Here is a 16,695-nt window from a genome sequence, read left to right on the forward strand (position 1 = left end):
TTATAATGTTTTGAACTCAAGACTTTGAGAGAATGTAAGGTTATCAAACTCATCATTGTAATCTTTACCTGGTATAATTCATAACTTGGCAAAGGAACTTTTTTCTCCAACTCATGTTTTAAGTGTTACTGGGAAACTTACCAGAGTGCTGTGAATAGGTATGTAGAGCTGTGCTTGTTCCGGACGCTTTTGAATTAACTTCTGAGTAGTAGCTACAGGAAGCCCATGCTTGTTACCATACTTGTGTTTCATTTAGGTATCTCTTGGTTTTACAGTTAATTTGTTGGCTAGTATAGTAGCATTGACACAGTTTCAGTTTGGTAGATAATTCTATGCTCATTTCAAAATTGTGGAGGAGCAGGAGGAGTACTTGAAAGAGCGAACCCGTTGAGCAAAGAGATGTGAAGATAGGAGGGTGAGCCATATGATTCCTGGGTAGTGAGGAGCCTCTGTAAAGGGCTTGAAGTGGCCACTGCCTGGCATGTTTAAAGAACCCAACAAACGCCCACATGGCTTGACTATAACATGAGTGAGGGGAGAGTATTAGGAGATGGACTCAGAGTGACAGTCACAGGACTAGATCATGAGGCCTTGGCAATCCAGTAAGGATTTTGGCTCTTACTTTGAGTTGTGTGGGAGTTGTTGGAACATTTTGAGTAGTGATAATGTGGACTGACTTGATTTTCAAAAGGATCACTGTGGCTGCTTTATGAAAAATTGACTCAGGCTTTGGGCAGAAGTAGAAGGGTGAGAAGTAGATAGATACTGGGCATATTTTGAAGGTGGAACAAACTATCGAAGTTGCTGATGGTTGGATTATAGGAGGTGATTGAGAGTGAAGTCAGGGATGTCTCCAAGGCTTTTGGCCAGAACAACTGGAAAGGTAGAGTTGGCATTTACTGAGATGGAGATGATTGCCTAGGGCACGTTATTGAGGTCAGGATGGCATTATGTGTTGAAATTCAGTGTTAGTTTTGAAAGCCTTAGTAAACATGTAGGTAGATACAGAATTGGCAGTTGGATTCATGAGTCTGGCATTTAGAGAAAAGGGCAGATGAGTATATAGTTGAAGCCATAGGGTTGTGTGAGATCGAGAGAATGAATAGACAAGAAAGGGATTGTTTCAAAAACTGAAACTTAGGACTTTCCAGTGTTGAAGAGGTTTGGGAGAAGAGGAGAAAGTGGCAATGAAGACTGAGGAAAGGCTGGTGACTAGAAGGAACATTGGAGGATACTGCTGTCTTAGAGGCCAAGTGAGGGAAGTGGCTTTGAGGAGAGAGTAATCTACCCATTAAAATTGTGTGCACTGAGGCTTGAACTTTGGATTTAACAGTGTCAGGATCACTACAGACCTCTACAGAAGAGTTTTTTTTTGTCAGAGTAGCAGAAACAAAAATGTATGAAATATTATGTTACTAGATCCTAATAGTATTTCTAAAATATATTTTTACCTTTTGATGAAAAGTCTTTTTACTGAATGAATCTGAATTCTAATCTGTTTTTCCCTTTTCTCATTTCCTTTGTAGCTATGATACTTGGGTCCATAGTAATGATGTTGATGCAGAAGTTGAAGATCCCCCAATTCCGGAAAAGCCATGGAAGGTGAAAGATCCCTTTTTAAAAACATTCTTGTGTAACTTAGTAGCATTTCTCAGCTCTTTTCCATAACTATGTTTCAAGGAAATACAGAATGAGGATCTTTCTTTCTTGTCATCCTATTAAGATATCCATGGCTACGAGACAGTGGTGTTTGAGGAGACCCCAGAATCCAATTACCTTGTGGTTTGAGACAATTGAGAGAGGCGCGTGAGGAGTACGGTTGAACATTTGGTCGTGTCATTTAGGAAGGCTGGAAACTGTGTTCATGGCTCTTATTATAATAGTCATTTCTATTCTAGTCATTGTAATAGTAATAATCCACGCATAAACTCTTATTTTCTTGCTTTTTTAAAGAATGTTTATTTTTGAGAGAGAGAGAGGCAGAGGAGAGAGAGAGGGAGACAGAAGATCTGAAGCTGGCTTGCACTGACAGCAGAGAGCCCCATGCACATGGGCTCAAACTCATGAACTGTAAGATCATGACCTGAGCTGAAGCTGGATGCTTAACCAGCTGAACTACTCAGGCCCCCATTTTTTGGCTTTTAACATGGAAGTAATTCTGAAAGTTGCAAAAATAATACAAAACAAAATGCTGCTTTATGCTCTTCTTCCAGATTCGCCTGTTTTAATAATAAATATTTATTTATTTTTAACGTTTATTTATTTTTGAGACAGAGAGAGACAGAGCATGAACGGGGGAGGGTCAGAGAGAGGGAGACACAGGATCCGAAACAGGCTCCAGGCTCTGAGCTGTCAGCACAGATCCCGATGTGGGGCTCGAACTCACGGACCACGAAATCATGACCTGAGCCGAAGTCGGCCAGTTAACTGACTGAGCCACCCAGGTGCCCCCTAGGATATTTAATTTTTGAAGCAATATTAATACCTGATACAGAGCCTATATTTTGTTTGCACCAAATGTCCCATTGATAGAGTAAATTTTTTTTTTAATTTTTTTAAAAATTTATTTTAATGTTTTTATTTATTTTTGAGACTGAGCATGAGCAGGGGAGGGGCAGAGAAAGAGGGAGACACAGAATCCAAAACAGGCTCCAGGCTCCGAGCTGTCAGCCCAGAGCCTGATACAGGGCTCGAACTCACAGACTGTTAGATCATGACCTGAGCTGAAGTCGGACACTTAACCAACTGAGCCACCCAGGCACCCCGATAGAGTAAGCTTTATACTGAGTCTCTTCCCTGATCCAGGATCCAGTTCAGGATCACACACTGCATGTAGTTGTTAGATCTTTTTAGTCTACTTTAATGTTGAAGTTTCAGCCGTTTTCTTCCATGACACTAGCAGTTTTGAAATGTATAAGCTAGATTTGTGTGTGTGTGTGTGTGTGTGTGTGTGTGTGTGTGTGTGTGTGTGTTTTAGAATGTCTGAATCTGAATTTATATGGATATTTTCTCGTTATTATATTCAGGCTATGCATTTTTGGCTGCAAAACTACTTCAGTGGTTCTGGTCTCAGTGTGTCATATCAGGGGGCTGTGTTTTGATTTTTCCCATTATGGCTGATTGTTAAGGTATTATCTGCCTGGTTTTCTCACTGTAACATTACCATTTTTCTTCTTGAAATTAAAAATATGCAGAAATACTTTGACATTATATAAATATCCTTTTCTTCATCAAATTTGTATCCCTAAGTTTGCTCACTCGTAATTCCTGCCTGATTGAATTAGTTATTACTAGTGGTTTTCTCACTCTGTCCATTCTATGCTTGTTACTGACATTTTACATGGTAATGAGCTTTCTTTTCTCCCTCTACATGTATCTATAGTCTCAGTATGCAGTCGTGGAGCAGTGACATTATTGCCATTCTTCACTCTGATGAATGGTCCAGAATTTGGCCAGTGGGAATTCCTTTAAGCTGCCTCCTGTGACTTTTTGGTATTCGATTCATTTTTGCATATTTCCTATTTCTGGGACAAAAAGAATTTCCAGCCTCTTTTTGCAGTTCTATATCCCAGTCCTGGAATCAGTTATTTTTGCAGGGAGATCTCACTTTCCATGAGAAATGGTAATTATACATAGTTTTTATTGGCTGTTTTATGTGGTATACTGAACACTTAAAAATATTAGATGTTACACCTGATTCAACCTAGTTTGAGTTGTGTGACGTTCAGAAAGACTTAAAGCTTCAGATTTCGTATGAGGAAGCTGGGATTAACAATTTAGTCTTTTTTTGAAACCCTTTTATTTGGAAATATTTTCAAACTTCAATAGCAAGAGTAAGAATAGTAGGTGGCATACCTGTACACCCCTTATCCAGATTTGCCTATTTTTTACATTTTACTCCCATTCTGACCTATCACTTCTTCTCTGTGTGTTTTTATTTTTTATTCATAACCTTTTGAGATAAAGATGCATATATCACAGGCCTTTAAGACATGTTTGTGTTTCCTAAGAATACGAGATTCTCCTACATGAGCACATTGCGGTTGTCAAATTCAGTAAAATTTAATGTTGCCACAATACATTACTGTCTGTATTCCAGTTTTGTCACTTGACCCAAAAAAGTTTTTTGTAGCATTTTTTTCTGTTACAGAATACTGTTTAATATCCGCTGTTACAGTAAAATATCCTGTCTCTTTCGTTCCCTTTAACCTGAAACATTATCCTGGTATTTCCTTGCCTCCTAAGACATTTTTGAATTTGAAAAGAATATTTCTCATTTGGCATTTGTGATCTTTTTTAATGGTTAAATCAGGTTCTGTATGCCAGCCAGAATATTGCATAAGTGATGTTGTGTCCTTCTCAGGACGTCATACTGGGAGGCATGCCTTGTCCATCTGTTCCTGGGTGGTGACACTGATCACCCAGTTAAGGTGTGCTGTGATGGATCCACTGTATAGTTCCTTTCTTTTTTTTTTTTTCCACTTGCAATTTATAAGCAATCTGTAAGAGATTCTTTTAGACCATACAGATACCCTGCTTGCCATCAAAATTCTCCATTCGTCACCCAGATTTAGCATCACCTTGAAATTCTTGCCTGAGCCAATCTTTTCTTTGATGATTGCACAGTGATAATTTTCTATTCCAGCCCTTCCTCCACATTTACCAGTTGGCTTTCAGAGTTCTATAAGCAAGAGCCCTTCCTCTCCCCTTATTTATTTGTTACCAGTATGGATTTATGGAGTTCTCGTTTTTCAGTGGTCAGTAACTTATTTAATTTAATTATTTTCATGCTGAAATTATTTTGCATTTGTCTACACAGGGAAGAATTGTCTAGTCCCAATTTCCAGTGTACTCCCTATGAGAAATTGTATTGGATAATTCCTGTTATAAGCTAGGTCTGTGGTTTAAATATCTGTATGTATATAACATTCAGAAAACCCATCATTTTATTAATTCTTACTCAAAAACATTAACAAAACAAGTTGCCATGTAAAGGGCTTGTAAGAATCCTGAATCTGATTTTCACTTCTCCACCCGCTCCCCTACCTTGGCTATTCCTGAAAGGTTTCCAGAAAGCACCTGTGTACTTGACGCTCTGTAAATGTTTTCTTTCATCATTCCTTAGAATTTTGTTGAATGCATAAACATAAAGACATCCTTCATGCCTAGAGCAATGGCTAGCTTTGGCCTATTGCTGTTGAATTTTTATCAGTGGTTTTCATCAAGATAAAGATGACATGATTAGTGAAATAAGCCAAACGGAGAACAGTAAATACTGCATGATAGTGCTTTTATATGGAAGTTCTAAGTTCTATGGAAGTTTTATATGGAAGTTCTAAGTTCTAAGGTAAAACATGGTGATTATAGTTGATAACACTATTGTATAATTGGAATTTGCTAAGAGAATAGAACTTAAAATGTTCTCACACACAAGGAAGATAAGTATGTAAGGTGATGGATGTGTTAATAGATGGGAGGATCCTTTCTCAGTGTGTATGCATATCAAATCATAATGTACATCTTGAATATCTTACAATTTTATTTTTCAGTTATAACTGAATAAAGCTGAAATAACAATGACGTGATTATCAAATATAAGGGTCTTAGTTATCAAAACTTTAGTCTAGGGGCACCTGGGGGGCTCAGTCAGTTAAGCATCCGACTTCGGCTCAGGTCATGATCTCATGGCTCGTGAGTTTGAGCCCCGTGTCCGGCTCTGCTGACAGCTCAGAGCCTGGAGCCTGCTTCTGATTCTGTGTCCCAGTCTGTCTTTGTCCCTCCCCCTCTGTCTGTCTGTCTGTCTGTCTCTCTCTCAAAAGTAAATAAACATTAAAAAAATTTAAAAAAAATCTCAGTCTATGCAAAACCAATAATGCTTTCTTACTATACTCAGTAACATGAAATAAAAATTAGAAATGGTTAAGTTGCCATTCACAGGTCTTTAATGGTCTCATGTTTTTAAACTGTTCTATGCAGTTGAGGCTTTGAGAATAAGAAGTCAGCTTCTTTTGTTTTGAATACTTTATAGAAACTGTAGTGATTTATTATTTATATAGATACACATGCTTCATTGTGGTTTTAGGTTCATGCAAGATGGATTTTGGATACTGATGTTTTCAATGAATGGATGAATGAGGAGGATTATGAGGTGGATGAGAACAGGAAGCCTGTGAGTTTTCGTCAGCGAATTTCAACAAAGAATGAAGAGGTATTTGGTTTGGTACTGTTTTTCTCCTCTAGCTATTTCTTCTCTGGGCCTCATTGTTGTCAGATTTTCACTAATAAACTCTCGCATACAGCCCAAGGTGTATCAGGTATATTATATAAAAGTTACCAAATGGCCATACAGCCATCTCAGGAGCCGGCATTCCCACAAAAGGGGCAAGGAAGTCTCAAAGGGTCATTGAGATTTCAAGTGACGCATGCAGTGTGGCAGCATTCCAGCTGATTTTTCTGTGTAATCTTCTACACCCAGCACAGGGCTCGAATGTAACCCCAAGATCAGGAGTCGCATGCTCTACCAACTGAGGCAGCCAGGCACCCCTAGTGTAGTTGATTTTCCTTTCTAGATCTGAGTTTTAATTTTGTGAACCAAATATTATCACGGGATAATTTAATTTAGGTGTTGATTTTTCAAGGGAAAATTGGTTTTGTCTTAGTAGTTTTGAATAGCTTTGTTGCCATATACATACACAGTAGGTAGTACAAAGTATAGGCCTTCAAGGTCTCAAAGGTGGGAGGATGTGAGATTTATTACTCTTTAAAGTGTTAAGAAGCCCAACCACCTAATATTTATCCATGATTCTTGAGAAGCCACAACTTGGGAGGTAGATGTGTCATGAGAGGGAGGGGGTTCTGAGAAGAAAGTTTGGATGTGTTGATCTGTTGGCTGATGACCCGCTTCGGTAAGATTCTCATTCCCTTTTACTGGGGACGCGTAAAGTTTTTGCTTTTTGTTTTGTATTTTATTTCTTTGAAAAATTGTTGAGACAGAAATACTTTTAACTGTTCACTTAGAATGTACAGTTTTTTCATATCTCTTTTCAGCTGACTCTTACTAAAACTCTTTGTCATGCTGTGTGTATTTTTTTATTTTTAAGAAAAATTTTTTAAAAGTGGGTCTTTTTCGAGGTGCCTGGGTGGCTGAGTCATTTAAGTGTCTGACGCTTGATCTCAGATCAGGTCTGGATCTCACAGTTGTGAATTGAAGACTCACGTTGGGCTCTGCAGTGGGCATGAAGCCTACTTAAAAGAAACTGGGACGTTTTCATAGCCTTTGATTTTTAATTTGTCCTTATTTGCTTTGGAATTTGACTTAAATCTTATTTTTTTTATTTAGCGCCACCCCCCCCCCCGCCATATGCTTACATATTTGTTTTCCTTTACTGTATTTCCAACCAAGTCTTTTTTGTCACTAGGAATAGTCTCATTTCTACATCACATTATTAAACAGGTCTGCCTATAGCCATTTCTGTTCAGATATAGATGGTTTATTAATTTATTCACTTATTTTTAGGGAGATTCTGTAAAAATCGATTTAAAAAGAATTTTTTTTAAACATTCATTTTTGAGAGACAGAGACAGAGCATGAGCGGGGAAGGAGCAGAGAGAGATGGAGACACAGAATCTGAAGCAGGCTCCAGGCTCTGAGCTGTCAGCACAGAGCCTGACGCGGGGCTCAAACTCACCGACAGCGAGATCATGACCTGTGCTGAAGTTGGATGCTCAACCATCTGAGCCATCCAAGTGCCCGAAAATTGATTTAATCTGTATTTTTAGGGGCGGGCACCAGGCTGACTACGTTGATAGAGCAAACAGCTCTTGATCTTAAGGTCACGAGTTCAAGACCCATGTTGGACGTGGAGCCAGCCTACTTAAATGTTAAGGGGTGCCTGGGTGGCTCTTGTGATTGAGCATCTGACTCTTGATTTTGGCTCAGGTCATGATCCCAGGGTCGTAGGTTTGAGCCCTGTGTCAGACTCTGCACTGAGCACGGAGGTTGCTTAAGATTCTCTCTCCCTTTGCCCCTTTCCTCCACTTATGCTGTGTTTCTCTATGTAAAATTAAAAAAACAAGAAAACGTTAATAGCTCTTTTTAAAAATTTAACTTCAGGAGTGTCTGGGTGGCTCATTCGGTTAAGCATCTGGCTCTTGGTTTTGGCTCAGGTCATGATGTCACACTTCATGAGCTTGAGTCCTGCATTGGGCTGTGCTGACAGTGTGGAGCCTGCTTGGTATTCTCTTTCTGTCTCCTCTCTAAATAAATAAATTTTAAAAAACTGGGTGGCTCAGTCATTTAAATGTCTGACTTCAGCTCAGGTCATGATCTCATAGTTCGTGAGTTCGAGCCCCGTGTTGGGCTCTGTGCTGACAGCTCAGAGCCTGGAGCCTGCTTCCGATTCTGTGTCTCCCTTTCTCTGACCCTCCCCTGCTGTGCTCTGTCTCTCCCTCTCTCTCAAAAATAAATAAACATTAAAAAAAGATTTTTTTAATGTTTAGCTTCAGACTTACTGTACAGTGTGTGCAGTTTAGATTTTTTCTAAAGCTTCTTATATAGCTCTGTACAATGACTCAGATTTCCATTTGATGCTACAGAGCTTCTGAAAGGAAGCAGATAGTTGTAAGGAGTATGATGGTACCAGAGATAATGAATGTTTAATTGATGTTTTAATCTCTGGTTTTTTTATTTTTATTTTTTGCACCTCAAATATAGTACTTTGGGTCATCTTAGGTGTTAACTCTTTATTGTCTGTTTTATGAAATCCATAGTTATCATCTACAGGTTGACTTTTGTATATTGATATGTGTATCCTGCACCTGCTGAACTCTTTAGCTCTGAAAGTGTTTTCTAGATTCCTTAGGCTTATCTATGTATAAGATCATGCCAGCTGCAAATAGAGATATTTGTACTTCTGTAGATTGACTTATAAATCATAAATTGCAATCTTATTTAACATCTTTTATGTCATAAAATTTTCTCATATTCCTTTTACTGATGTGTCAGGAGCAGTTTCAGATACATTTGCACAAGATTATTCACCAGTCTTTGTATATTATTAATCTAATAGCATATGTTTCATATTCTTCAGTAGTTGTTGAAAGTGCTTTTCCCATCTGGAAATAATGTGAACAGGAACATATTTTAGTTGTGCAGGATTTGGGCATGTCTGTTTTGTAGCATAGTTTGAATACTTGGGGGATGGTTTTGATATTTCCATTGGTGCTGCATCACCTGGAGGGTCAGAAAAAGTCTTGACTGTGGGTGGTCCAAGACACTTAATGATGTTCCTTTCAATTGCTCTGAGCTAGGTGAAAACCCACCTTGGGCAAAGGTTTGTTGAAATGGAGGAGTCCGAAAAGCTGGCTGATACTCATTTCCATTTACTTCTTCCTAGCCAGTCAGAAGTCCAGAGAGAAGAGATAGGAAAGCATCAGCTAATGCTCGAAAGAGGAAACATTCGCCTTCCCCTCCACCTCCAACACCCACAGAATCCCGGAAGAAAAGCGGAAAGAAAGGGTAAGAACTGCAGCGTGACTCAGAAGACATTAAAACAAACTCTAAAGGATGTTCCACATTTTTACATTTATACTGGAAGTTGGCTGACTTTGGCAGCTCATCTTGTCAGATGTTATCTGATGGCCATCTTACGTTGTATTTATGCTAAGGCACCTTGTGTTCAAGGAGATCTGTACAGTGACATAATCATAGTCTAATTAACATCCAACACCACACATAGTTAGAATTTTTTCTTGTGATGAGAACTTTTAAGATTTACTCTTTTAGCAACTTCCAGATACACAATATAGTGTTAACTGCAGCCACTATACTGTATATTACACCCCCAGGATTTATTTATTTTATAACTGGAAGTTTATACCTTTTCACCAGCTTCACCCATGCTCCACACCCCTTGCCTTTGGCAACACCAGTGTGTTCCCTCTATGATTTTTTTTCCTAGATTCCACATATAAGAGAGATCATATGGTATTTATTTTTCTCATAGTTATTTAACTTAGCAAAATGACCTCAAGGTCCATTCCTGGTGTCCCAAGTAACAGAATTTCCTTTTTTTTTTATGGCTGGATAATAGTGTGTCATACACACACACACACACACACACACACTTATTTAACTTTATATTCCACAGAAAACATGCTATGATATCTAATTTGTATTTAAAATATAGCCACTCCAATTCCATGATCAAATTCAGAGAGAACCCATTTTTCTCTCTCTGGGCTAGCTGTGGGAAGGCGATAAACCTTGGGCTTCTGGATTGTAGCTTTGGTTCACAGCTTAGTGAGAGTGGAAACCATGTACAGAATCTTAAAACTGAAAGGGATCTTTGAAGTATCATAAACATCTTTATCTTAGGAAGCAGGGATTGAGGTTCAGGGTAGAGAGGTGACTTTTCCAAGGTCACATAGAGATTTTTGCTTAGAGTCAGGATTCAAAGCTGGACGCTGAGCTTCCTGTTCCTGTATCCTTTCAACTAAATTCTATCACCATCAAGGTCTGAGGGTAAATTGTTTGGCTCTTTGTCTTTCTTTCCTTTTCCTCTTCCCCTCTCTCTTCCTTCCCCTTTCTTCATCTCCTTTGTAAGATGGCCATCTGATGTTGGCACCTTGAATACAGTCTTTTTTCTGTATCTAATTGTATATTGAGCAATGTGGCTGGTAAGGAATTTAAGAAATTATATATTCATTAATTTCACCAAGAAATTAGTGTCTCTCATTTTACCACCTGTCCTATTTGTGATCAGAATGACTCCTAGAGGAAATGAACCTATGTCCATTTCATGTTCAACGTAGTGCCTTGTTCAGGGCATCACATTTGTACTTAGTAAATCTTGCTTGAGTGGGGATTTTGGTTTCTGTTGAATAAGTTGTTTTGGGGATTAAGTGAGACTTTAAAGCCCCTGTGCAGGTTCTGGCCTGAAATAGATACTTAATAAATGGCAGATAATACTTAACATTTATATATTAAGTAGATATTTAATTTCAGGCTTGTCTGGCTCAAAATAATTTTAGTCTTAGAAAATGACAGCTTGCAAAATTTATGCTTTCATGTGACTATAAATTGGTTAAATTTTTGGCTGTTGACTGGACTGTAAAGATGTATTTTGTATCTTCTTTCCACTAGCTTCCTCTTACTGACTCTGTGGCTAAATTAGCGTTTCTTTATGCCCAGAATATGCCTTGAATCATGTTATTTCTTGAAGGGTAGGGTTATCGGAACCATTGTTAACTATGCCTGGAATCTTCTAGGGATGTGAAAAAGGTCTAAGTTTTGTCATTTTGTCAAATATACTATGATATAAAAAACTCACAAAAATAGATTTCTCTTTAGCTATTATGAGAGTAACCTTATTTTTTAAATCTCTAATCTGAACCTTATGGTTGATGTGCAGAGAATTCAGAGCTCCCTGATAGCCCTGTGAAGAAAGCCACACAACTTTGCCAGGTGTTCCTGGGCCTGAAATCGATGTACCCTTCTTCCCACTTAAGGGCTGAGGTGCAGTGCCAGGACACCAGTGGTCACCAAACCAAGACGTGGTGTCTAGGAGGCTCACAGTGATCCTCCCCTCTGAGTGTAAAGCCCACCAGATTGAGTCTCCAGATAGATGTGTGTATGTCCTTCAACTGAATACATCTGTCCCCTCACGAGCAGGCATTTGAGTTTCATTATAAGTTCCTTTAACAAAAAAACACTGACATTTATTTTCCTAATGTTTGTTTATTGATCTTCCCTGCTTCTTTTCTTCCTTTTTTTTTTTTTTTTAAACATATTTTATCTCCCTGCCACCTTTAGGTTCATACACTTTTAAACAATTGTCATGGAGTTTTTATTAAAATTTTAAAAAATATTTTTGCCTCTATACCTGATTCTAATCTATTCCAGTATCTTTTCCTTCTTAGAAGAGAACTTTGCTCACTCTCTCAGCAGTGTGAGGACTTGTGCTGGCCCACTGAGTGTTCCCATCACTTCTTTCTCCACTGCTTCTCACTTGCCAGTGTGCTCAGGGTTCCTGTTTATTCCTCCCCAGAACAGGTTATTTCTTAATACCTTTATGACTTCATTCATCATCCTGAAATACTGCCTACTTTTTGGTGAATTGTTAGAGTTCCAAGTTAGCTTAATTGTCCCTTCAATCCTGATTAACTCTTATTTTCTTGGAATATTTAATTATTTATTTATTATAAAAAATATATTTTTATTTCTCTGTGTTGGTACACATCATGTTATTGGAGGTTGATGATAATTTCTGTCTTGTATCCTGTGTAATTCCTCAAGGTAAGGAATTATTCCATTCTTGTTTGAACCCTAATCTGCTTTCTGGAATATGTTAGTTTTGAAATAAACTAAAGAAAGAGCAATAGCAATTTTTACAAAAAAATAGTACCATCCTAGGTGATTTTACTTTGCATTTCCTGGTATTTGGATGATACAAAGCTAGGAAAATATGGTTATACGTATCTTTGAGAAAATTTCTTATGTAAGTGATTGTTTATGATGTGAGATAAAGTATGTGCCGTATATCCTTAGCAGATGTTCTTTTATTACACTAATTTAAAACCCTTTAGGATGCTGTCTGCAATTTGTATCGTAGGATTTCTGTACTCATTTCTTATGCCCAATAACCTTTATTTTCCTTTTGGCTGGTTAGATGTAATTTGGGAATGTACCTAATTTTTTTTTTTTTTTAATTTCTATTTGTCTTTTAAAGCAATTCTGAGCATAGATTATAACAATGAGGTAAAGCCTTTGAAATTGTCTGCTATGAGTAGCTATAGTCATTCTTATTTACATGTTTACATACCTTGTGTGTTTTAGCCAAGCTAGTCTTTATGGGAAGCGCAGAAGTCAGAAAGAGGAAGATGAGCAAGAAGATCTTACCAAGGACATGGAAGACCCAACACCAGTACCCAACATAGAGGAAGTGGTACTTCCAAAAAATGGTTTGTATTCTTCTGTCTAGACTATGAGAGTATTAGTGTGATTTAATCATTCTTAGCAGTGCTTTGGAATGAATCATTTCTTGCTCTGTGTCCCTGGTTACTGACTTTCAAGGTCAAAATGTTTATGAAATTACCTGGTTCACAATCTTTTGGTGTACTTTTGCTGCTTATTGAGAAAAACACTGTGACTAAAAAGTTCTCTAAATTTAGCAATACTTTAAAATTAATGGTTCTTGGGGCACCTGGGCGGCTCAGTCAGTTAAGCGTCTGACCTCAGCTCAGGTCGTGATCTCACAGTCTGTGAGTTCGAGCCCCGCGTCGGGCTCTGTGCTGACAGCTCAGAGCCTGGAGCCTGTTTTGGATTCTGTGTCTCCCTCTCTCTCTGCCCCTCCCCTGCTCATGCTCTGTTTCTCTCTGTCTCAAACATAAATAAAAACATTAAAAAAAAATAAAATTAATTGTTCTTAAATCCTGGTAGAATGAATATACATATGAGAAGGTGGAGCACTTATCCATGTACATTTTAATCTATTTAAATCAGTTATTGGGAGTAGGATGTTAGTTAACTGTATTTGTGGGTTTGTCTGTTTTTGTCTCTGATTCCTGTGAATTTTTTTTCTCTTATGTATTTTCATATACTTTGAAGCTCTGTTACTTAAGGGCATATACATTTAGTACCATCATGTCCTCCTGATGAACTGACTCTTGTGTTGTGTGTCTCTAGGTGCCATTGTAGTGCTTGTCTTGAAGGCCAGGTTCTCTGGTAATAATAAAGCTCATCAAACCACACTGTTCTTTACTTCTACATTTTTTGTATCAGTCCTCATGTACTCAGCTCCAATATAGCAGTTCTGTAAATTACACAGCTTTGTTCTTACGCTTTAGTTTTTAAAGTTTATTTATTTAAAATTCATTATTTATTAATAAATATTTATTTTAAGGTTTAGTTATTTCTCTCTGTCCTCCTGTGTGCGCATGGGGGAGGGGCAGAGAGAAGGGAGAGAGAGAAACCCAAGCAGGCTTTACACTGTCAGCGCGGCGCCCTATGTGGGCCTTGATCTAATGGTGAGATCATGACCTAAGCCGAAATCAAGAGTCATATGCTTGAGTCACCCAGGTGCCCCTGTTCTTACACTTTAGATTTCTGACTTACATCTCTCTTGCATCCTGTTAGTTTCACTTTGATTATGTAAAGTATATCACTTTTAAACAGGATATTGTTGTCTTGTTTTTATTCTCCTAAAAAAACACATTTTTAAAATCTGTTTATTATTTTTTAGAAAGTCTGTTCTCACCACATTTTTTTTCAAATTTATTTATTTTGAGAGAGAGCGTGTGCATGCATGCCTAAAGAGTGAGTGGGGGAGGGGCAGAGGGAGAGGGAGAGAGAATCCCAAGCATGCTCTTTACTGTCACCTCAGAGCCCATCGTGGGGCTCCATTCCAGGAACCGTGAGATCGTGACCTGGGCCGAAATCAAGAGTTGGTCGATTAACTGACTGAGCCACCCAAATGTCCCCACATTTTCTGTTTTTAATTAGAATATGAAGCCCACTAAAATGTAACAAAATTGTTGATGTGGTTGGGCATAAGTCTGCCATTATGATTTTTTGAACAAGGGAAGGGTGAGAGAGAGAGAGAGAAGGAGACAGTCTGAAGCAGGCTTTAGGCTCCAGGCTCAATCTGTCAGCACAGAGCCTGATGCGGGGCTTTAACCCTCAAACCTGTGAGATCATGACCTGAGCCAAAGTTGGGCGCATAACTGACTAAGCTACCCAGGCACCCTTCATTATTTTATTTTTTTAAGTTTATTTATTTAAGTAATCTCTGCAGCCAACGTGGAGCTCAAACTCACAACCCCAAGATCAAGAGTTGCATGTTCTTTGGACTAAGCCAGCCAGGCACCCCCGAAATATTTATTTTAAATAAAAAAACTAAGAAGGTGGTGGTAGTTTTAATAGATAACTGTCTAAACTATAAACCTGTAATAATGAATAGAATATGATTTCGACACAGGAATGGCTGAATCCCTTAGTGGAGTAGAATGGTTGGTTCAACTGTAGATCCATATTTGTTTATAAATTTAATTTACTGTTACTTTCGCAGTGCCAGTTTGTGGGAAAAGACCAAACAGTTGCATAAATACATCTGGAAAAATTTTGTGTTCTTTTTTGTGTCATAAATAAGAATTTAAGGGGCGCCTGGGTGGCTCAGTTGGTTAAGCGGCCGACTTCGGCTTAGGTCACGATCTCGCGGTCCGTGAGTTCGAGCCCTGCGTCGGGCTCTGTGCTAACAGCGCAGAGCCTGGAGCCCGTTTCAGATTCTGTGTCTCCCTCTCTCTGACCCTCCCCCGTTCATGCTCTGTCTCTCTCTGTCTCAAAAATAAATAAACGTTAAAAATAAATAAGAATTTAAGCTTCAGGTGGATTCAAGTTCCAAATTTAAAAACAAAATTATTTAAGTAAACTTCCAAATATTGATGTACTTAATGCAAGTGTTAGCCTTAGATGAAATATTCATTAGTCATTTAACAAAGAATTCGAACCCTAAATATGTATTCCTCCCCTCCCCACTGGAAGACCTACTTTATTATTTATTTATTTTTAAAATTTAAATCCCAAGTTAGTTAACATATAGTGTTAATGATTTCAGGAATAGAATTTAGAGATTTATCACTGACATAATACCCAGTGCTCATCCTAACAAGTGCCCTCTTTAATGCCCATCACCAATTTAGGCCATACCCCCACCCAACACCCTGCCAGCAGCCCTGTTTTTTCTTTGTATTTAAGAGTCTACCTCTCTGTTTTTATCTTATTTTTGCTTCCTTCCCCCTAGGTTTTGTTTCTTAAATTCTATATATGGGTGAAATCATATATTTTTCTCTGACTTATTCTGCTTAGCTTAGTATACTCTAGTTCTATCCATGTTGTTGCAAATGATAAGATTTCGTTCTTTTTGATCTCCTAGTAATATTCCTCTGTGTGTGTGTGTGCGTGTGTGTGTGATGTCTTTTTTTAAATTTTTTAAATGTTTATTTTTGAGAAAGAGACATAGAATGCAAGTGGGGGATGGTCAGAGAGAGAGGGGGACACAGAATCTGAAGTGGGCTTCAGGCTCTGTGCTGTCAGCACAAAGCCCGACACAGGGCTCGAACTCAAGAATGATGAGATCAGATCTGAGCTGAAGTCAGACGCTTAACTAACTGATCCACCCAGGCGCCCCTACACCACATCTTGTTCATTTATCAGTCGATGGACATTTTGTCTCTTTCCATACTTTGGCTGTTGTCAATAGCACTGGCAAAAAACATTGGGGTACATGTACCCCTTTCAATCAACACCCGTATCCTTTGGATAAATACCTAATAGTACAATTGCTGTGTTGTAGGGTAGTTCTATTTTTAACTTTTTGAGGAACCTCTACACTGTTTTCCAGAGTGGCTGCACCAGTTTGCATTCCCACCAGCAGTGCAAAAGGATTCCTCTTTCTCCACATCCTAGCCTACGTCTCTTGTTGCCTGAGTTGTTAATGTTAGCCACTCTCACCGGTGTGAGGTGGTATCTCAATGTGTTTTTGATTCGTATTTAAGGGCAAAGTATTTATGTACTGGTAATTTTATCAAATTTCAGGGCCATTAAATGTGTGGAAAGATGTTCAACTTCTCTTAATCAAGGATATATAAATTATTAAAGTAACACTTTTCATCTATTAGTTTTTCCAGACTTAGAAAATA

At 38.3% G+C, this 16,695-nt stretch overlaps 1 protein-coding gene across 4 annotated transcripts in view; it reads left to right on the forward strand.

Moving 5' to 3' along the window:
- The window catches only part of SMARCC1 (SWI/SNF related, matrix associated, actin dependent regulator of chromatin subfamily c member 1), a 174,552-nt gene that overhangs the window by 48,389 nt on the left and 109,468 nt on the right, over positions 1-16,695 (forward strand). For all 4 annotated transcript variants that reach the window (XM_058727132.1, XM_058727133.1, XM_058727131.1 and 1 more), the window contains exons 8-11: positions 1,527-1,602; positions 6,083-6,208; positions 9,396-9,517; positions 12,836-12,960. In XM_058727132.1, coding sequence (XP_058583115.1) covers positions 1,527-1,602; positions 6,083-6,208; positions 9,396-9,517; positions 12,836-12,960 — 449 coding nt within the window. The remainder of the gene's footprint in view (positions 1-1,526; positions 1,603-6,082; positions 6,209-9,395; positions 9,518-12,835; positions 12,961-16,695) is intronic.

This window comes from Neofelis nebulosa, chromosome 4, assembly GCF_028018385.1.
Source record: "Neofelis nebulosa isolate mNeoNeb1 chromosome 4, mNeoNeb1.pri, whole genome shotgun sequence".
NCBI classification, from domain to species: domain Eukaryota; kingdom Metazoa; phylum Chordata; class Mammalia; order Carnivora; family Felidae; genus Neofelis; species Neofelis nebulosa.